The following is a 20,929-nucleotide window of genomic DNA, read 5'->3' on the forward strand; positions in this document are numbered from 1 at the left end:
GTGCGACGATAACAATCAATGGCGAAATCTGAGCGGAATATATATAATACACTCCCGGACCCGCAATAGGTCCCATCACTTCTCACAAATTATCATGACTAGCCTGAGTGTCCGATTACAAATTTGTACGTACATCTTAATTGGCTGACTGAAACAACTTGCGTGGTCACGATGACATTAATTGGCAGAAGCTGACTCATGTGCATAAGCATGCAAAGTTTAAAAGCATGGATATTTACATAAAGACTATAGCGGGGCAGGAACTTGGAACAGCGTCTTCCGGTCCGAGGTGAAATAAACTGCGACGACTCAGCTTCTGGCTCTGATAACGCGTCTTCGGCTGTACAGAATGGATTCGGGATGGCGAACTTCGATCAGGCAGAAAAGATGCTGCAGGCGCCTTTCTCGCAGCGGCAGCAGAAGCGAGGTTCTTGATCGACAGATTCTCTCCGAGGGCCAAACGCGTGCGGCACTCCATACGGACTTTCTTCGAGGTGTGGGATGCTTCTTTCTCCTTGATCACGAGTGACTGCCTCTTCAATGCGCTAGCTCCTAGTGTCTTCACGAGAGCTTTGCGAAGGTCGTGTGTCTTTTGGCTGTTCGGACTTGAGACCGGACGGCATATCGGGCCGATACTGCCGTGGCGTACTTGCGATTCTTTCACTTTGCGCCTGATTGCACTTTTTGCAAGTATATTGACATACTCTCTTCTCCTTAGGGTAGCTTTGCATACGCTCGAAACATTTTCAGGATGACGAGAGCTCCAGGGTAGCTGGGAGGCCAAACGTGGAAACAAAGGTGCATATTTGATGAGACTCATTCCGTGTGCTGTTGTTGGATAACGCGGCTACTCATAGATCGTGATAATACGCCAAGGAACATAATGACTTGAGCATACCAAGCCGGGAACACGAAGAATTCCCTTGAAAAATTTCAGGCTCTTCGACACGTATAAATTGCCAACGCAACGAGATTCACTCGACTAAAAGTAGACAAGGAAGAAGGCCTCAAAAACGAACAATGAGAGACAAAAGGTCAAACAACATACCGTGAAGACCGTCAGCGATCCTGGATAGCGCCCCTTCTGGTACACATGCCATCTCGATGAGTAGTAAAGTATGATACTCTCGTAAATTTCCCCTTGGCTGATGAGATCAGGGAACTGTTCGAGTAATGGTCAAGGATTAGTAGAAGTGTAGTTCATCAATATCGCTGACCTTGTACTGTGTTTCTCTACAAACTGTCAAGGACTTGGCCCCGACGGGTCTGTCAGGGCTGACACCCCGCTTCCACTGGTACTCGGCGGTGTAACGGAGGATTCTAAATGTAATAAGACTGATTACTGTAAGGATAAGACGGTATGCAATGTCCGTTGTGGACATGACACTATGATCGACTGGGAATGGTATAAGGGAGGTGGACTGTTCATCATTGAGAGTTAAATACAGACCATGGGTCGGTTTCAGCCCAGGTCAGCCTCCGATGAACTTCAAGATTGAACGTCGTCTACGAATCCAGAGTTTGTAGCTCAGCAAGGGTGATAAATCACTGATCACTTTTAGCCTGAGCATAGTCCTACATGATGAGCGTTAAAAATACTACTGATGGCACTCCCGAAGGTATTTTCATCCCTACACCGGGCCGATCCCTTCCGCGCAGTGTAGCAACCAATAATATTGCTTGAATAATTAATTTCGCTATGATATGTTGATAAATCGGGGTTAACTGTAACCAAGTATAATATATAAAGTGTCTAACTGACGTGATCCGTTTTCTGCACGTCCCACACTTGTCCCCTGAGCACCATCTGTTCATACACCCTGCCTTACCAGAAACACGATAGTTTTGGGACTGGTACAACCATCCTCATTTTGTCGGATTCTATAACTGGACTTGACCCACTACCATTATTGCGATGCTATTTTGCGTGCCGCGATACTGCATTTCCATTTCGGCCTGCGCTGTGGTTGACAAGCGCGGGTCCGATACCAACAAGGTGTAGTTGGTTCCTGCGGCGATTACGGGAACATTGCGGATCTGCAATGTCAGGTCACTCAATGAGAGCTGTGGGTGCAACAGCTCTGGCTATTGCGGGAATGGCCCCAGATCTTATCCAGGCAGCAGGTCGGTGTTCTTCAGATGAATCTAATAAGTATTAATATACGCCAACATGCGTCATTGCGTTCTTACTAAATGCTCTACTACATGGCTCAGTTCGCGCGCCATCAAACTCGGACACGTCGCATATACGACCCTCTCAGCTCACATGATTTCTCGACAACTCTAGCTCGGCATCTTTCCCGTTCACAATCCTGTTCACGACTCTGCATACTACTGGCGCCAAGACCACAAAACAAGGTACAAAACGAGGTACAAAACCGTAAAAAAAGATTAGCCCTTTAGCATGTCCATCGTGCCTCTGTCACTCGTGTCTTTCTCTTTCTGCCTGCTAGACTAGTTTCATTGCTCATTCGAGCCTCACGTCTATTTCGGTTTACTGCCGTGTCATGTATTTATGTCTCTCGGTTCGCAATAAAGCTTGTCCGAGTCATGGAGCTGGGGAACTCCGCTTGCCTAATCACCGCAAGACCTTAGCGTAAAATTGATTCAACTATTGATTGCGCAACGGAGTTAGACCTAGTTAGACTCGTAACCAGTCTCACTACTCACGTCGGCTCAGCCTCTATGTAATCCCCGTTTTTGTACAGTGTGTTGATCAACAACTTGAACAAGCCCTTCGTTCAAAGAAAACTTCACATCGTACAAAGTACTGTATGCCTCTCAAATAGCATAGCGCATCCAGTAGCAGTACTGAACATCGAATAGCATAATAAAATGATACCATTTAATGTATTCCAGCCACCCATGCCCCAATACCAGCAACCTGTCGAGCCTTTGATTTGGATCGTCAATCCTTCGAGCCTGGACCAAGACAAATCCTGGCCGTTCTAAAAATCCATCGTGGACTTTGGATGACGGCCACGGACTCATGTTATACTCTATCCCACACAAAGCCTCCATGGTACCTTGAAGAGAAGCATTTCTTGAAGCAAGGCCTTTGTGCAATTTCTCAATCTGTTGGATGCTGACAAGCAAGCGAGCGAGCAACTTCGCATCATTTTACGATCGCAATAGTTACTGACTAGTACGACTTACCGATGAGGTTGATGCCGAGATGGAGACCTCTAAGGTCATTTTTCGCATGTCGTCAAAAGACGTCACACCCGAACTACTAGCCTGTCGCAGCTCGGAGCATCACATTTCTTGCGGCAAGTAATGATATCATGCATTTGAATTGAAATAATGTAGGATGTTGTGTTCCTCGCGAAATAAAGTCAAGTTGTGCGAAAGCTTCGAGAGTTTGCTGGCTTTGTTTCGTCGAAAGGCCGCTCGTAAAGTCCACTGGTAGATTGTGGACAGCTTCTAGAGAAACACACGACAAAGGTGGGACAGAATTGATGATAAAACTCATGGTTTGAGGTTAACATAGCATACAGCCTGCACGACATGTTACTGAGCCAGTTTCAAAGTCAGCTCGGCAGTCAAGCAGGAGCGCAAGGAAGTGAGTTAGTATTCGGCGTGAGCAAGCAAGTACAGTATATACTAGTAGAATCTAAGTACGAGGGTGACCATGATTAGTACCGTAGTTGTATAATTGAGGGGGATGTGTAGGGAGACTGTGTGTGTTGTAAGGATGCTGAGGTTGTCTGTCCAAGTTTGATGATGACGCAATGGGACCGCCGGATGAATTATTATGTTGCGTTGTAGAGTAAGATGGTGCGCGGAGAGCTGGATTAGCATAGAATTGATGAAAATATGGCTGGTTAGTAAAGTGTGGAGGATAATATGGATTAAAAGAATGTGCACTGGCAGGTGGGGTGAAAAAATGAGTACCGGAAGTGTTGGATGAGGTAGCGTCATTGTCTTGCGAGGCGCCACTACTAGCCTGTCCTGTCGATGACGCAGTGGCTAAATTCTTATTCTTCGAACGCGTTTTTCCCGTCTGGAAGAGCGCAGCAAAACGTGGATTGTAGGCAAAGTGCTGATTTGCGGCATCAGCAAGAAACTCTTTGAGTCTAGTCCTGAGTTCCTCAACCGTTCCGTCTCTTGAAATCTTGAGAGCGCCAGCAAGTGCGATAAAATGATCATCCTTGCGCCGGAGTGTTGAGAGTGCATCAAACGTCTTCGACTCGATATCGCGTTCGATCTGAGTGTGGCGCGCTTCATCTTCTGTCTTCTTTTTGGCCTGCTTCTCCGCGTCGGCCTTATCCTTTTCACGCTGCTCTAGCCCCATGACCAGCAGCACAGCACCAGTCGGCACTGGCAAGGCACTGGTGTGTGCAGTATTGAAACTCCGTCACGGCATATATCGGCAGGTGACATTTCTGCGTGACTTCGGCACTTTCAGCTATCTCATTCAATTCTGCTTCAAATGTATTCGTTTGACCTCGTATTGAGTTGTGTTAGAGAGAGAATGATGTCTATGTAAAGAATTTTGTGTTTAGGTAGCTGGAAACACGAGTTTTGTGAAAGTGCCGACTTCTGGGGGCTGCCGATTGCGCGTACCATAATAGTACTGCTAAGACTCGATTGAGTGCCACCCGGCACCGGCACCTGCTAAAATTCAAACTCCTCTGCCAGATTTCTCCGAAGTCAACCAGCCTGGCTTCGCCACTCGACTTGTCCGTGGTGTATTATAAGCCAGGCTGGTCACGGAGTATTAAAGAGCGGTGAGTGCAAAGCTTGAAGAAGGATGATGGGAGTTGAAGAGTCGCTTTGGCTCAGCCAGACACTTTACGGCCGCCGAGGCTCCATTTTTCTAGCTTTTACTAGCCAGTTATGGTCGTTTCAGCCCGACTTTCAGAGATAATAATAACTCGACCGCCTGCCTGTGAGCAGTTCCACCCATGATACCATCATCACAGTTTGAGTCACTGCCATAGCTCGCTACGCCGCTGCAGCCGTGAGCACACTTTCAGACTCCATCGCTATGAATCATTTATGGTCACTTCAACCCGACCGAGTTCCACAATTCAATAGTGGCCGCACAACCCTCAATGATTGCCGCAACCGCCCCGTCATTAAACTTTGCCAGCTGTCTCCTTTCAAAATTATGTGCCGAGCCTGACACCTGAGCGTTTAGTGCACAGTACTTCAGCCACTAGTTCATCCCTCAATGCGGCGGCCATCCTATTAAGCCACGTCTCCTTATTGGCGATGCGCATGACGACTTCTGTCGCAGATAGCTGATACAGTGTGTATCTGCATCTCAGTCATATTTAGCCATCAGCACCACAAGGAGATTGAAGTTGGTCTAGAATCTGAATCAGAGACGCGGTATCGCCGCCCAAAGAAAAGAGAAAGGCACGAGGGTTAGCGAAGGCAGCGCAATCCATCATCACTGTAACCATTACCCTATCACTGTTAACGTCGACCAGGACCGTTGTACAAGACCCACCATTCTGAAACATCAAATAGAGTACTGATACAGTAGACGTAGGGTATCGCCCCGACGGACAATAAACAAGTACTTGTGACTTCAGCCGATGCTGATCCGTATTAGTAGGACCGCAACCTCTTGATCGTTATGTAATGCACGGCCACCAAGTAGGTGTAGCATATTCACACTCCGTTCCTGGATCCCGCCTGATCACTGCCTCATCCGCGCTTTGAGGAGCCAGTACATCCTTCACGCTTTTCCTTCTCAGTGACAGTATCGGTTGGCGGCCGGCGTGGTGCCCCCCGCTATGTCACCGATCTTGTCAAGATGATCATTATAATTATACACGTTGCCTAACACAGAGCGACTAACATCGATATAGTATACTTTGATCAGTGGCAAGAAACATGGACAGGTCAGCGCTCGGCTTCCTTACAATCCATGACCATTCCTTTCACACAAATTCTAGTCCGATTCCCTCGCATGGCATGCCTGTCAAGGGGTCACTAGTCATCTGCATTCTCTTCCTCAGGCTGTACTTGAAGAGTTGCCTCGAACTGTTGTGGCAACCTAGCACTAATAGCACTGCTATGTGACAAGCGAGCTCAGTTGGCTGTTCTGGCTGTCTGAGTTGGTTCATGTCTGATTGTTTGTGTTACGTTACCATTCCCCAACACGTCGGCAGATAGTAGTTGCTAACTACATGGGCACTACACTATTGGCGTTCAGATGTCCAAGGCACTGGAGGTGATCGATAACTGTTTTCGGCATAATCACAAGCCAGGAAAATCGATAGAGATAACAACAGCTTTGAATCGGAAAACACGCAAGGCTATTTACCACTGCGAGATAAAAGCTGCGAGAGGTATGTGTTCCCTCATCATAATCTTATCCTGCATCCTGCATCCCGCTAGTACTCTCCTGGGTGAAGAGAGTACTACCTATTTTAAATATTCACGATGTTTATTCTTCTCTTACTCGTTTCTCTTGTTTCATCGATTAACGCTGCATCGATTGTATCTCGCTCGCAGTCCTACCCATTATCTCAGCCAGCAGTGCTTGGTCCAAAAACTAGAATGACCATAGGTAATAAGTTCATCGCTCCTGATGGCTTCGAACGCTCGTGAGTCTATTGCAACGGCACTCAAAGCTCACTGCTGATTTTAGATAGAGCAACTTTAGTTAACGGCATATTCCCTGGACCTTTGATTGCAGCTCAGAAGGTGAACATCCGTCGACCTCCTTTCGTGTATCAGTGCTCACCTCACATTAGGGAGATGACTTTGCCATCGAGGTGGTCAACGAGCTCAAGGACGAATCGATGTTCCTGAGTACCAGTGTCGTAAGCATCATTCATTATCCATGTTGTCATTGATCAACCTTTGTTTTCTGCAGCACTGGCACGGTCTCTTTGAGAATGGGACGAATTATGCCGATGGAACATCCTTCGTCACACAATGCCCCATTGCGCAAAACCACTCTTTTTTACACTCTTTCTCCGCTCCGAACCAGGCAGGCACCTTCTGGTATCATAGTCATTATTCCGTCCAATATGAAAGTATCGCTCGAACTTTGCGCATGCAGTAGAGGACTGACTTGTGTAACAGTGTGATGGTCTGAGAGGACCCCTGGTAATCTATGATCCCCAGGACCCTTTGGCATATATGTACGATGTTGACAATGGTGAGCAAACAGCTGGTTTATATTTATCCTCTGACCATCATGTTGTTGCTAGCGAGTACCGTAATCACACTGTCCGACTGGTGAGTGTTATGTATGTCGATAATCTGCCTGCTCAATGTAGTGTCACTAGGTATCACGTTGTGGCCCCGGTTTTGCGCAACATCATAGGTACAACCGCCAACTCCACGCTCATCAATGGACTGGGCCGATATGCTGGCGGACCCATGTCTGAACTCGCTGTGATCAGTGTCGAGCAAGGAAAGCGTTATCGCATGCGCCTTGTTTCAACGTCGTGCGACCCCAACTATCATTTTTCCATTGATGGCCACAACTTAACCGTCATCGAAGCGGATGGACAGCTGACCGCACCCCTGGTAGTAGATGAGCTCCGTATTTTCGCGGGTCAGCGCTACTCCGTGGTTCTGGTAGCTGATAAGCTGGTGGATAACTACTGGGTACGCAGTCTTCCTAATCTGGTAAATGCGTCCTACGCGGGAGGAACGAACTCTGCAATCCTGCGGTACCAAGGCGCCCCGAATGTCGATCCGACTACGGTCAATACTACATCTGCGACCCCATTGAAAGAAACAGACTTGCATGCGCTGATCAATCCCGGTGCTCCTGGCATTCCAGAGTATGGGAAGGCAGACATCAACCTCAACCTCTCGGTGACCAGCAAAGGCGGATTATTCTACGTCAATGATGTCCAATACAATCCACCCACCGTTCCAGTTCTGCTCCAAATTCTCAGCGGAGCTAGCGAGCCATCTCAGCTGCTTCCAAATGGGAGTGTCATAGTTCTAGAGGCTAATAAAGTGGTGGAGTTGACATTGTCAACTAGCGGTGCAGGTGGACCCGTACGTATGTTCCCTTCCTTTAACGCTCATTTGCTTGATATACATTATACCAGCATCCCATACATATTCATGGGGTAAGTTTGCTACGGCATGGTCGCAGGCTGGTACTGATGATCATTAGCATGCCTTCGATGTCGTACAGAGCGCAGGCAGCAAAGACTTCAATTATGTGAATCCCGTTCGCCGCGATGTGGTGAGCGCTGGCAGCAGAGGGGAACAAATGGTGATCCGATGGACGACCGACAATTCTGGTCCCTGGTACTTGCATTGGTATGCATCATTTTATTGAGTTGTCAAAGTAGTACTAACTCAAAACTAAAAGTCACATTGACTGGCACCTCGATGCGTAAGTTTTTGTACGTCTTCATCAAAGACATAGCTAATCCTCAAATCTAGCGGTTTTGCCGTGGTAATGGCGGAAAGTCCCTCAGATACCGCCGCACACTTGAACACCGTGCCACGTAGGTCATATGTGAAAAATCTGTACTTCCATGGCTGAACCGCTTTACAGAAGAATGGCATGAGTTATGTCCGATCTTTGACTCTCTATCACCCTCACAGTTGGGGGGTGGAGGTCGCAAGTCCTATGAAGAAGCAGCTAATATTACCACAATCCTTTTCCCGCCAGAACGACTCCCTTATAATTAGATACAGTAGTAAACGTCCTAATCTCGGGGGCAAGACAAATTGATGTAATGCGGGCCAATCTCTTGCAGGTTTTTCCCTATTATAGGTACCGCTATAAATAACTTCCCGGTACTATTTATACCTTACTATGTACTAGCCTTAGTAGAGCAGACTAGAGCTTACTGGCTCCAGCCTTAAATATACTTTAGTACGTCATGAATGCATGACTACGGGTACCTGATACAAGGGACTGCTCGTTCTATGGAGCAAACTTCGGAGGCCGGTGAAAATTCATATATTTTTCTCTCTGAAGTGAAAAACAATGCGTGAGGACAGGAAGATAGACACCAAGTTTATATGGCGTTATATCAGCACTTTTATTATTTGCGCGTTGCGCACCCCTGCGCGCTGTCCCCCGCACTTGCGCATCTTGTCCAGAGCCTCCGCGTTTGAATTTAACCTTCCCCGCACTACACACTTCACACATCGAAATCTTTGTCTATTTGGAAAAGAGTGTGAAGTAATGAATGAGATATGTATGTGACCGTGATATATCATTAGCTAGTGCACCGCGAGGATGCAAGGTAGGAAGTATAGGATGGGTGATGTGATGAGGCGGGATGAGGTTGACAGTATGTACCGCAAAGCACGAGGAAGAACATGAAATGAAATTAGTACTATCTGTAGCTCAAAGGGTGATCAGCGATTCAAATAAGAAAGTTAGCAGCATTCTGCATCATGATATAACGAGAGTCCCAAGGATTGATGCGTTCCGGAGCGAAGGGGTCATCGCCGTCCGTTCTGTTGCGCCAGAGGACATCGTCCTCACTGACGGACACAAATTCGGGTGGAGATGACACTTTGAGTCGCAGGTCACCGTGACGGAGGCTACTGAATTGAGGCTGGGTTGGTGGAGGGGCTTGACAACTTGAACTTCCTGAGTCTGAAAAGAATAGCGGAACGTCACTCGCTGATTCTGAACATCAAATACATATCATTAAGTAGTATCTGAGAAAACAAGCAGGATGACGAACCTTTCTTATGTTTCTTTTGAACCACTCGGCGCTTCGTATCGGATGATGACTCGTCAGGAGAAAGGACTCGTTTCACTGCAAAACAGACAAGTAAGACGTGAACAATTAGTAGAAGTTCCATAACACTCACTGTGATTGGTACGTTTTGGTGTTCTTGCCTTCATTTTACCTTTGGGGTTTGAGTCCTTGACTTTGACATCAGTCAGATCCAATTCCATCAAGGAACTTGCGAGCTCGTTGTCAGACTTATCGGCAACTGAACCGTCCGTATCAGAGAAAAGTTGGTCACTCTCATCACGTTCGGAATCTGAACCTGCAATAACAGGCTGCGTGTTCCAAGATTCGTAAATATCGTCCGGGATCCGGTTCCTCGTTACTGAAAATTGAATTGGATTTGTTAGCACATAAAGGTCAAAGCAAATAAACATGAACCTACCAAACCAGAGATGGCATTCGCTGGCGCTGGCTTTGTCTCGTCCCTTGTGTTTTGAGAGGTCACTTCCAGTTGGAAATGCAACATCGACAACTGTCAACACCTGTCCAGACTTGTTTAGGAGGCGCCAAACAGGTTTTTCCTCATGGCTGGACCGTGGTTGGGACGTTCGCTTCTCAACTTGCGTATCCAGGTATCTGAAGACCTTTGGGAACCAGGTACGTAGGTTATTGGTGATCTTTGCATATGACCATCCGCTGTCGATTCTAAACTGCTGGTCGAGGTAGCACCCGCGGTTCCTCATGGCTTGTATTTCATTCTGGCCACCCTTGCCTGGGGCTTTGGCTTCTCTGATGAGACCACTCTTCTGTGAAACGATACGGTATTAGCTTGATTCATTGAGGGTACTACTTGACTGACATCGGTGCCGCAAATTAGCATGGCGATTGACGCAACTCGAAACACAGTGGCAGTCGCTGCTGTGGCACTATTAGAGGCAGTGTTCCGGCGCACTTGACTTGGTGGGTATGGGTTGGTTTCTTTGCGATCCTAGAAGTTATCAATGAAATTTTGTACTAGCTGTCCATGTATATCAGGCTCATACCTTCCGCAAGCCAGCTGATGGCACCGGACCCTTGGCCAATTTATTGTAGCCAGCGAGTCGAGTAGAAGACAATGTTGAGATGGCTTCATCCCGGGCAGCAGTGAGTGAGAGGCTCCCTCGCCTTGTGGCAGATGGCTTGTCATTGATGCTCCTGCCACCAGCGACTCGATCAAATATCTCCTTGATGGTGGCCGATGAACTTGGTTGAGGTTCGTCTTGAATAGTATCTTCTGGTCTGTAGTCCAAGACTTTACGAGGGTGCTTGCTACGGCCGTGGCCACACTCCACACAATGACCCTTGTCCTGTGACTGAGCAAAAAACTCCTCGCAGTCACATGGTTCACTGTCAGCCTTGACGCCTCTACAGAAGATGACTTTGTTGTTGCTCTCGCTGATGGAATCCATGCAATTACAGCGTCACCGCAAGTGGAAGGGTGCAGAGTGAACGTGACTTCAAGAGGAAGCGAAAATGACCTGAAGTGAGTTATCGAGTCTGGTTATTGTGTCTATTTAAGCTAATACGAGATCACTACCAGTTGGGCTATGCAATGCTCTCATTCACGTATTAAACCAGTAAGTCTCGTCACTCTCTACCAGCAGCTAAAAAATATGACAACACTACTAATGCTTGACACCACAGCTTTGCTCGACTAAACCATATCAATTCTCCAAGCGACACATGAAGCTCTTTGGATCCCCGGCGACCAACGGAAATGGTCTCAAAAACAGGGTATCCATTACCTTCCCACTCATCTGCGGCCAGCCTGCAATGGCGTGGTGTTATGTCTTCGGCTACAACTTCGGTGAGAGTGGCAGAAAATTGCTGGTATGTTCCTTCATTGACGAAAGGGTTCCTTTGCGACGGAACACCAATGGCTTCATGGTGGACATGATCCCTTTGCTGATTATTGACCACTTGTGCTATATCTTGAGGTTCCTCACCATCATCACTGTCTTCTTCATCCATGGGATGACCTGCTCCGGTCTGGTGTTGGCGTCGAGTTGCAACACGGCCATAGACGCCGTAATACTCTTCAATTACGTCGGGATGTATCCCTTCACAGTCATCTTGATATACTCCGAATTGTACCTGTCCCAAAAAACGTAAATCCTTTTTTATAATGTGTCAATATCATAGTTGTGTCAATAATGCATCTGTGAACTTACCTTTGGACTCTTATCATTTGTATCCGGACCGCTTATTGGATGACAATTCCATTCCGCTTGAAAGTCGTAGCAGTCCCGATTGATTTCGCTAAGAAAGAGTGTTTGAAGTAGCCAAATGTGACTAGGGATGTCGGGGCGAAGTCCGTGGTAATTCTCAAGGCGAGTAAAAAACGCCCTCCATCTCCGAGCAAACTGCGTGCCCACCTCAACCCACAAACGTTCGATCCGTGAATTCCGGGTAGAACTGGTACTTGTAATTAGCATATAATACAGTAAATAAGTAGAATAACTTACGATCCCCACATGAATGATGCTCGGCGTGGTCCATGTTTCATTATCATATAAGTCGCAACATCAATATTCTCTCCACCGCGATCTCCTCGTACACGAGAGGGTGTGCCGTATTCTTGTATTGAATGTTTGAAAAGATCTAAGACAGTAGTAGAGCGGTTGTTGTTACTTGCTTTGAGTCCAGTTATCTGGCAAGGCTAGACGTCAGAATCAAATACAGATGAGACACATTAGACTCGGACCGTTCTGCAAAACCCGTCGATAAATCCATGAATCACGATTCCCCATCGAATCAGTTTATGGTGCCCATCCACATGCCATAGAGCATTTGGCCGCTTTACATAGTATTTTCGCCTGCGTTTGACTCGACGGTCTCGTAACACTTGACCCAAGCCATCCACTCTCCGAAGGGATTCTACAACTCGTCGATGTTGTACTCGGAGTCCATATCTGCGAAGAAAACCAATTATATATCTGATGCCGGAGTCCGGTCGCTTTTTTTTGAACTCGCCAACAAGGATATCGAGGTCGGCATTGGTGAGTTCAGAGTACCTTTGTATGATTCCATGGGCTTTCATATAAAGTCGCAGAGTATTTCTGTGGAGTCCTAGTGTCTTGGCCAATTCCGTCAGGTTAATAAGTCGTGAATTTGAAAGCGCTTCAGCGAGGAATTCAGTATCGATGATTTTTTTCGGGCGACCTGCACGATTTGTGCGCAGTAAGGTTACTGGTTCAAGGAACACTATGTCCTTGTCCATACTGCATTGCTTAATCAATGACTACTGAAATAAAGCAAGTCAAGAGTGCGAATCACCGGTTTTGAATATTGCATTGAAACAATGATAACTGCGCTGAGAGCTCCCCTAGCACGCCTGCCGCACGAGAAAGCCAATCACACATCTCATTTCCTTGGGGATTCTGTGCAAGCGCTGCCAGGAGAGGTATGGCATCTCCAGATAGTGTTTCTATATGAAACATAAGCTGAATTGGATCAGCGTCTTCTTGATTAAGAATCTGTAAGGCATGCCGGTAGATATCTGAAAGTATATCGTGTGCAGTGAGGAAGTTTGCTGACAACGGAACCTGAGTCGCTGCACGAAATGGGAATTGAGGAAAAACATCTGGTAGTACTATAGGCATGATGGCAATGACATTCGTTGTCGATGAGTTCAATGTTAGGACAACACGGTCACATGATTATTTCGTCATTTGTCGTCCTGGGACGATAGATCGAAATGATATTGGTATGTAAATTATAGCTGCACTCCCTCCTCCATCCACCCGTAACAATCGTCCTTGCTTAGGCAGCTTCGATGGGCGTGTCTGACGTGCACGCGTCTGCTATCCTCACTGACCCCCTCCTGCTGCTCCGTTTGGTCGGTGAAATCGACCTACTGAAAGTCAGTGGCTTAGTTTCATGTATGAATTAATCTTCAACTTAGCTTTTCATTTCAGGCGAAGAGCCTTTGCTCAAAGAATCCAAGCGCTGTTTCATTCTTTTCCCCATTCAATACCATGAGGTTTGTTACTGTCTGTCCTCCTGTTGACTTCGTTCTAACAAATCATCATATATGGCAAATGTACGAGAAAGCCGAAGCATCATTCTGGACTGCTGAGGAGATGGATCTCTCAAAAGACATCCGGACAACTTCAACAAGTTCTACGAAGCTTTCGGCAAGAACTTGAAGCTCGGTATCCACGAGGATGCCCAGAACCGCAGCAAGCTCGCTGAGTTCCTCCGCTTCTTCTCCACCAAGGCGCTTGAGGAACAGACTTCGCTCAAGGGTAAGTGTATCTTGTGTGTTCCGTCAGGACAGCTCCCTCACAATGTTTTCAGATTACATCACGCGTATGCCCGAGGTCCAGAAATCGATCTATCACCTCACCGGTGAATCTCTTGGCGCTGTTTGCGACTCACTCTTCCTTGAAGCGCTCAAGAAGAAGGGCTTTGAAGTCCTCCTTCTCGTTGACCCCATTTATGAGTATGCCGTCACGCAGCTGAAAGAGTTCGAGGGCAAGAAACTTGTTTGTGTCTCGAAAGAGGGTCTTGAGCTCGAGGAGACTGATGAAGAGAAGAAACTACGTGAAGAAGAGGCTGCTCACCTGACTGGACGAACCGTCTTAATGACAACGAACGTCATTTTGTTTCACACGTCCTCGCCTTCTTCACTGCATCCGATGGCATTGTCAATGAAAACCTCCTTGAACGTTTCTCCAATGAGGTCCAGGCTGCTGAAGCCCAGTGCTTCTACGGCTTCCAAATTATGATGGAGAACATTCACTCCGGGACCTACTTACTTCTCATCGACACTTACATCAAGGATTCCGCCCAGCGCGAATACCTCTTTGACGCCACGGAAACTATTTTTGCGTCAAGCGCAAAGCTGACTGGGCCCTCAAGTGGATATCTGATCAGCGTTCCACCTTCAGTGAGCACTTGGTCGCCTTCGCTGCCATCGAAGGCATCTTCTTCTCTGGTTCTTTTGCGTCCATCTTCTGGCTGAAGAAGCGTGGTCTGATGCCTGGACTTATGTTCTCCAACGAGCTCATCAGCCGTGATGAAGGTATGCACATCGATTTTGCTTGCTTGCTCTTTAACCACCTCAAGCGTCGCCCGCACCCTGATATTGTTAAGTGTATCATTATTCAGGCTGTTGTCATCGAGCAGGAATTTCTCACTGGTTCGTCATTACCTTCTTTTTGCTCATCTCACGCTGACTGTCTCTCTGTATGCTCTCCCTGTTGGCCTCATTGGCATGAACGCCAAGCTCATGTGCCAGTACATTGAGTTCGTCACAGACCACTTGTTGGTGTCGCTGGGCAACGACAAAGTGTACAACGCCACCAACCCATTTGACTTCATGGACATGTCTCACTATAGGGGAAGACCAACTTCTTCGAGAAGCGCGTGTCAGACTACTCAAAGGCGAACGTCAACCACACGAATGCCAAGACCGACCAGGTATCGAGCAAAACTTTGTGAGTATACTATCTTTCTGGTAGACTTTGTGTTTAACAATGTTTCATCCAGCTTGTTGGAAGAGGACTTCTAGTAGATGTGTCATTGCGTTCACCTGTTTTCATATATCATACTACCCCCATGCACTATACCTCATTGCACTATACCTCACTGCACCATACTTCATGTCCAACCGACACTCCGCTGACTGACTAAGGGTTCTAAACTCCGCCTAGTCATACCAATGACTACCCAATTCCCTCATGACATACGATTAGCTTGAACTCTCTAAACGTCTGACTCTCGCCAATTTTACCATGTCTAATGCACCAACCCGACACCCAATATATTATTTCCATGCTTCAAGTCATATTTTCCAGGTGGGGTTCTTCTATTTATCAAATTGTTCCTTGTTTGAAATTTGAATGTTATGCTGGCCCAAGGTTGAGAATATGCTGTACAAACTCTGCAAATCAATTTTGTCGACATCTTCAAATGTTTTTCGCGATATGTTTACTGCCACACAGAGTGGACAAATCGAACTAGATGGAATGAGTGACGATCGGCCCATTCGCCTTGACGGATTGTCCCGGGAGACGTTCAAACTGTTTCTTGAACATACCTTTGGAAGGTATGTCAACTATACATCATCTATTCTTCTTACTGTTAACCTGTTGAACTATTTGCAGAGTTCGCACTGGCTCTTATACTACTGACGAGCTCTCAAGATTCCTTCACTTTTGCGACATGTATCAATGCCGCCATACACAAGAATTTGTTGTGCACCGTATATTCACTGCACGTTTCCGCTTTCACCCGGCTCAGTTGATCAACCTCGCCATCAAATACCATGTCCGGACCATCTTTCCTTTTGCTTTCCAACAACTGGCAGAAACACCGATCTCTGAAATCACACACGCACACCGGGAGCTAATGGGACATGAGGTATTTTTGAACATTGTTTATGTTCAAGCGGCACTCGATCATCATCGTCGGATGGTAGCTGCAGAGGAGCCGAAAATCTTGATGCATTCAAGCGACTGTCAAGACCCAACAGGTTGCAACGAGGATTGGCATGCTATTTGGTGGAATGGAATGGGCCGGTTCCTCCTCGATGCCAGGAATCCACAGCCATATAGTGACGCTGTCAAGCGCTTCAAGGAACTGAAGTTTGGACGGGTTAGTGAGGGTTGCAAGGAGCTGATGTTCAAGCTCCTGGATCAGGGAGCCGCCTTTCATCATGCTGAACATTTTATTTCTGAAGCTTGTCACCTTCTGGTTGAAAAGTTGGTTTTTGAGCCATAGTTTCAGTCATATTTAGTACCTTGACTTTACTTCAAACATGTGGCGAGCTTGAGAACATAAGTATAGCAAATCAGACGCAAGACTCAGAATGCTCGTCATGTGCACGTTTTCCTGGTCATGCGACAGTGTTAAATTCAAACGCGGAGGCTCTGGACAAGATGCGCAGTGCGGGGGACAGCGCGCAGGGGTGCGCAACGCGCAAATAATAAAAGTGCTGATATAACGCCATAAGTTTAAACTCTCCATATTGCTCTCTAGTGTGCCTTCGACGTCGATACGTTCGAGCATGCCAGTACTCACCGGTGCACCGACCTAAGGCTTTTTGAGACACTGTTTCGATCTGGCGGCAGCCAGTCCAGACTCTCCGACAGCACTGCCACCGGCGGCTCATTCCGATTTCCTCTATTAGTAATCTGGTTTGGGACCGCGCTGGTTAGTCAGCATCACAGGTTCCCAGGAGTTGTAAGTAGTCGGTCTTAAGTAAAAGCTTCAAGTTAACGGAGCGCGGTCACGGTGGTCTTGACTTCCATACTACCATGCACAGGTGCGGCAAACCTCAAACCTAAACCCATGCGCACCTATACATGCAGAATGCAACAACCAACTAAAATTGCCTTGGCAAGCAGTTAGTGGAAATACTGCTACCAGGCCCAGTCACGGTACAGCCCCACCCACTACATTACAGTTCCTGGTGTCCGAATTTGACAGTTGTTGCTCACAGGTGCTCGCCACTACTAGTGCTTAATGATAATAATTTGATCCTCATGCATCCGAGTCAGTGGGCCATGACAATAAAAAAAAAGAAGCGCTCTTTGGAATTGTGCGGCCTCGTATTTTTGAAATCGGATAGAACCTGCTCAACGCGTCATTGTGTTTACCCCGCGTTGCTGGTTGGTTGGTTGGTTGATTAAACGAGCAAGATCAATCAAATTACGCCTCAAATCATCTGGGCTTGACCAAACAAGACGAATTTCCAAATTCCGGTGCGTTTCACACTAGCGCAAGGCCAGGAACGGATCCGGGGACACTTGTCAGGGGAAATGCTTTTCAGAGTCCGTCGGACACGCGGTGCGCACGGTTAGCTTCGAGCAGTCAGGTCGAACAATTGAGCCTGATTCCCATAATTCTACCGCTGGTTTGAATTGATGTATATCATAGAATCCCTACGGACATCGAAACTGCCTAATCCAGGGCCATCACTCAAGCTGTTGAATGACGACCATGAGTGAATTCCGTACTTCCAGAACCTTCCAACTTGAACATGGACTTGGCGTTACTTGGTCCGAACTTGCTATCCCGGCTTTCGTTATTCCCCTATGGGTGTTGTAGTCAAGCTTGACGTGGCAGGCTGTGGGCTTGTGCGTTGGCATAAGCTACAAGTAACTAGTCGGGGCTTGGCATTTGACGTTGACTTCAACCTTCTTACGGTCAGGTCTATCACTTGTTGGGGAAGTTGGGATCAAGAGAAGTTACCAGATTTCTATAAGATCAAACCGCGTTGAAGTGAGTTCTTCTCATCGAGTGCTTTGTAGCACATATTCCTTTCCTCTGTACTCAATATAATGCCCTTCCTTAATGTCATTTTCATGCTATGGCTTCATCTAGCACATGCAGCATCCATCATCTCACGATCCAATTCATATCCACTCAACTCTCGTTTGAACACGCTAGGCCCTAAAACCAATTTGATCATTTCCAATAAAGTCATATCTCCAGACGGTTTTGTGCGCTCGTGAGTTTGCCTTTGCTGCATTCTTTACATGTTAATCATTGGTACAGTGCAACGCTCGCTGGAGGAACGTTTCCGGGTCCAATCATTGCAGCCAGAAAGGTGCATTTTCTCCCAATTCGATCGAACCTTCAGACACTGACTACAGTTGAAGGGAGAGCACTTTGCGATAAATGTCGTGAACAGACTTACTGACGATGAAATGCTCAAGAGCACCAGTGTGGTGGGTATACATCTGTTCAGTACTCATACATCAGGCTTACCCGACTCTGTTTAGCACTGGCATGGAATCAGGCAGAATGGGAGTAACTATGTAGATGGAGTCTCGTTCGTTACTCAATGTCCCATTGCGCAAAATCACTCCTTTCTGCACTCCTTCGAGGCTCGGAATCAGGCCGGAACCTTCTGGTATCATAGCCACTACTCGGTCCAACAGTGGTGTGTTGATATGAAATGTTTAACTCCGCAATCAATGATCTGAAACCGTTCAGTGATGGACTCCGCGGGGCTCTGATTATCTATGACCCTGAAGACCCTCTATCCTATTTATACGACGTTGACGACGGTACAGTGACTACTATCATAATGATGAATTCGCTCACTTAAGACATTCACAGAGACCACCGTCATCACTCTTGCTGACTGGTACATCTCAGAACTATGTGTGACTTGCATTCAGTTCACCAATTGATCATAGGTACCATATAGTCGCCCCCGTTTTAAGCCATATAATTGGCACCAATGCCAACTCAACACTCATTAACGGTCTCGGTAGATATCAACAGGGACCCCAGAGTGAACTTGCGGTGGTCAGTGTCGAGTACGGGAAAAGATACCGCCTGCGCCTTATAGCAATGTCTTGCGATCCCAACTTCGTGTTCTCCATTGACAACCATAACATGACGGTAATCGAAGCGGACGGTGAACTGACGCAGCCCCTCCTCGTGGACTCGCTCCAGATACTTGCTGGACAACGATACTCTGTTGTGCTCGTTGCGAACCAACCGGTCGACAACTACTGGATACGGGCACTCCCAAACACTCTAGGCTTGAACAACTTTATCAACAACCAGAACTCTGCCATCTTGCGATACAACGGTGCACCCATTGCAGAACCTACTACAAACCAGACCGAAAGTACCATGCCGCTCGTTGAGAACAATTTGCATGCTTTAATCAATCCTGGTGCACCTGGGATTCCAGAGTACGGAAAGGCAGACATCAACTTGAAGTTGGTGGTCAACAACTCGGGTGGGATATATTCGGTCAACGGCGTACCATACAAGCCTCCCACGGTGCCCGTACTACTTCAGATCCTCAGTGGCGCACAACAGGCAACCGATCTCCTTCCGGCAGGAAGTGTATATGTTCTAGGGGCTAACAAGGTCGTCGAATTGACGATGCCAGCTGTTAATGCTGGTGGTCCTGTAAGTTTCCCGTACGTTCATTACCACGTTACACACATCTAATGACATCTCCCTAGCATCCGATTCATATTCACGGTGTAAGTATTTCTGGTCACCTGTTGACGCTCGATTGCTCACTGTAGTGATAGCATAGCTTTGATGTCGTGCAGAGCGCCGGAAACAGTTCTTTTAACTACGTCAATCCCGTACGCAGGGATGTAGTATCCAGTGGGATCCTGAGCCAACAGATGGTGATTAGATGGGTTACAGATAACTCTGGCCCATGGTTCCTGCACTGGTGAGCACCACGACATTGATATATCTCGCACTAGCACTGATGACATCATTTACCTAGTCACATTGATTGGCATCTCGACGCGTACGTGTCTCGAGCGCTCCGACACTGCCGTAATCTGACATGTGTTACCAGTGGTTTTGCTATAGTCATGGCCGAAAGTCCTTTGGACACTCAGGCGCATCTAGGCTACATACCCAGTAACTATTCGATGTCCATGTTAGGCTTTGCTTCAGCTGATGATGTACACAGATGCATGGGACGAACTTTGCCCAACATTCAACTCGTTAACCCCAGCCCAGATTGGAGCGCAAAATTCGTATCAGGAAGCACAGAATATCTCCACACTGCTGTTTCCTAACACATAGTGTTCACTATTATACAGTTGGAAGGAATGGCACTAGCAGGACTCTCATAATAGATACACATAGTAGCATCATTAATAATATTATCACAAGCCATCACATGTAAATGCTCTGTAATTTATGCGAGCTTGCTCGCAGACTACGCTCGATGTTGTGATGGGCGAGCCACCGTAACACGGACCTATACCGAATGCATGTTGGTGCCCACCCACTAACCGCAAACCGTTCTGCTGGAAGCGTGCTGTATTAGTATCCCCTAGGTCGACGTCCAAAGATAGTCGTTCCTTCTTATCACGTGCTGTATGTCAATTGCTGGCTGAAGATCACCCATACGAAATCTACGCGATTCAGACGGTTCCTCCTGTCAGTCGTTCTCACCTGTGACAGCTGGGAACGTTTGACAGGAGGAACCAGTGCGTGTTGGGCGGTGGACCGTGTCGTGGGTGCCATACTGCTGGACAACTGCCAGTGGTCCAATCAGATCAAAGCAACTGATGAGAAGGCGAGGATAGAGTAGTGACTCTCCGGATCAAGAGTAACTGTGTTCACATTCTGAAATAGATACCGCCGGGGCCGTAGCCTGGTACGATACGACTGATTATGATTTGAGTTCGACACCTAGCTTCTACGTAGCTTACTTCTGTCAAGGGACAGACCTCTCGAGCTCGACGTCTCCTGTGCTGAAGCCTGAGTGGCTCAAGATCGGCTAAGAGCAGGTGTGGGACTAGCCTGGG

At 47.2% G+C, this 20,929-nt stretch overlaps 9 protein-coding genes across 9 annotated transcripts; 4 read left to right on the forward strand and 5 right to left on the reverse strand.

Annotated features, from left to right (window-relative positions):
* Positions 1 to 102: 102 nt before the first annotated feature.
* On the reverse strand, positions 103 to 1,593 carry DFJ58DRAFT_122682 (uncharacterized protein). The gene is made up of 4 exons (XM_041378737.1): positions 1,218 to 1,593; positions 1,049 to 1,162; positions 899 to 982; positions 103 to 847 (listed from the first exon to the last, which is right to left on the reverse strand). Exons 1-4 carry the CDS (start codon positions 1,380 to 1,382, stop codon positions 236 to 238), a joined length of 975 nt encoding a protein of 324 aa, XP_041238246.1. The 5' UTR covers positions 1,383 to 1,593; the 3' UTR covers positions 103 to 235.
* A 2,020-nt stretch (positions 1,594 to 3,613) lies between these two features.
* Positions 3,614 to 4,294, reverse strand: DFJ58DRAFT_860895 (uncharacterized protein; the record flags this gene model as incomplete). The annotated part of the gene is made up of 1 exon (XM_041394031.1): positions 3,614 to 4,294. The coding sequence occupies one exon, from the start codon at positions 4,292 to 4,294 to the stop codon at positions 3,614 to 3,616; it is 681 nt and encodes a 226-aa protein (XP_041238247.1).
* Positions 4,295 to 6,010: 1,716 nt separating this feature from the next.
* DFJ58DRAFT_860902 (laccase) lies at positions 6,011 to 8,840 on the forward strand. The gene is made up of 12 exons (XM_041394032.1): positions 6,011 to 6,563; positions 6,612 to 6,663; positions 6,714 to 6,782; positions 6,836 to 6,985; positions 7,048 to 7,123; positions 7,176 to 7,203; positions 7,254 to 7,980; positions 8,034 to 8,054; positions 8,102 to 8,250; positions 8,303 to 8,326; positions 8,377 to 8,441; positions 8,492 to 8,840. The coding sequence occupies exons 1-12, from the start codon at positions 6,400 to 6,402 to the stop codon at positions 8,626 to 8,628; spliced, it is 1,662 nt and encodes a 553-aa protein (XP_041238248.1). The 5' UTR covers positions 6,011 to 6,399; the 3' UTR covers positions 8,629 to 8,840.
* A 245-nt stretch (positions 8,841 to 9,085) lies between these two features.
* On the reverse strand, positions 9,086 to 11,168 carry DFJ58DRAFT_749194 (uncharacterized protein). Its single transcript, XM_041387639.1, has 6 exons — positions 10,679 to 11,168; positions 10,495 to 10,623; positions 10,078 to 10,441; positions 9,772 to 10,017; positions 9,642 to 9,716; positions 9,086 to 9,583 (listed from the first exon to the last, which is right to left on the reverse strand). The coding sequence occupies exons 1-6, from the start codon at positions 11,081 to 11,083 to the stop codon at positions 9,315 to 9,317; spliced, it is 1,488 nt and encodes a 495-aa protein (XP_041238249.1). The 5' UTR covers positions 11,084 to 11,168; the 3' UTR covers positions 9,086 to 9,314.
* Positions 11,169 to 11,261: 93 nt separating this feature from the next.
* On the reverse strand, positions 11,262 to 12,109 carry DFJ58DRAFT_668218 (uncharacterized protein; the record flags this gene model as incomplete). Its single annotated transcript, XM_041382682.1, has 2 exons — positions 11,262 to 11,789; positions 11,846 to 12,109. 2 exons carry the CDS (start codon positions 12,107 to 12,109, stop codon positions 11,262 to 11,264), a joined length of 792 nt encoding a protein of 263 aa, XP_041238250.1.
* Positions 12,110 to 12,561: 452 nt separating this feature from the next.
* Positions 12,562 to 12,762, reverse strand: DFJ58DRAFT_618678 (uncharacterized protein; the record flags this gene model as incomplete). Its single annotated transcript, XM_041381003.1, has 1 exon — positions 12,562 to 12,762. A coding segment is annotated over one exon (201 nt), but the record flags the coding sequence as incomplete, so codon positions are not given.
* Positions 12,763 to 13,449: 687 nt separating this feature from the next.
* On the forward strand, positions 13,450 to 15,189 carry DFJ58DRAFT_860938 (Hsp90 protein-domain-containing protein; the record flags this gene model as incomplete). The annotated part of the gene is made up of 8 exons (XM_041394033.1): positions 13,450 to 13,536; positions 13,592 to 13,716; positions 13,773 to 13,921; positions 13,974 to 14,344; positions 14,380 to 14,507; positions 14,567 to 14,864; positions 15,018 to 15,115; positions 15,168 to 15,189. The coding sequence occupies 8 exons, from the start codon at positions 13,450 to 13,452 to the stop codon at positions 15,187 to 15,189; spliced, it is 1,278 nt and encodes a 425-aa protein (XP_041238252.1).
* Positions 15,190 to 15,604: 415 nt separating this feature from the next.
* Positions 15,605 to 16,400, forward strand: DFJ58DRAFT_733709 (uncharacterized protein; the record flags this gene model as incomplete). Its single annotated transcript, XM_041386332.1, has 2 exons — positions 15,605 to 15,726; positions 15,785 to 16,400. 2 exons carry the CDS (start codon positions 15,605 to 15,607, stop codon positions 16,398 to 16,400), a joined length of 738 nt encoding a protein of 245 aa, XP_041238253.1.
* A 1,586-nt stretch (positions 16,401 to 17,986) lies between these two features.
* Positions 17,987 to 20,198, forward strand: DFJ58DRAFT_668222 (laccase; the record flags this gene model as incomplete). The annotated part of the gene is made up of 12 exons (XM_041382683.1): positions 17,987 to 18,132; positions 18,180 to 18,231; positions 18,284 to 18,352; positions 18,407 to 18,567; positions 18,621 to 18,694; positions 18,747 to 18,774; positions 18,827 to 19,556; positions 19,613 to 19,633; positions 19,685 to 19,833; positions 19,891 to 19,914; positions 19,966 to 20,030; positions 20,083 to 20,198. The coding sequence occupies 12 exons, from the start codon at positions 17,987 to 17,989 to the stop codon at positions 20,196 to 20,198; spliced, it is 1,635 nt and encodes a 544-aa protein (XP_041238254.1).
* Positions 20,199 to 20,929: the final 731 nt, after the last annotated feature.

Source organism: Suillus subalutaceus (genome assembly GCF_016647625.1).
Source record: "Suillus subalutaceus strain FC151 chromosome Unknown DFJ58scaffold_155, whole genome shotgun sequence".
NCBI classification, from domain to species: Eukaryota; Fungi; Basidiomycota; class Agaricomycetes; order Boletales; family Suillaceae; genus Suillus; species Suillus subalutaceus.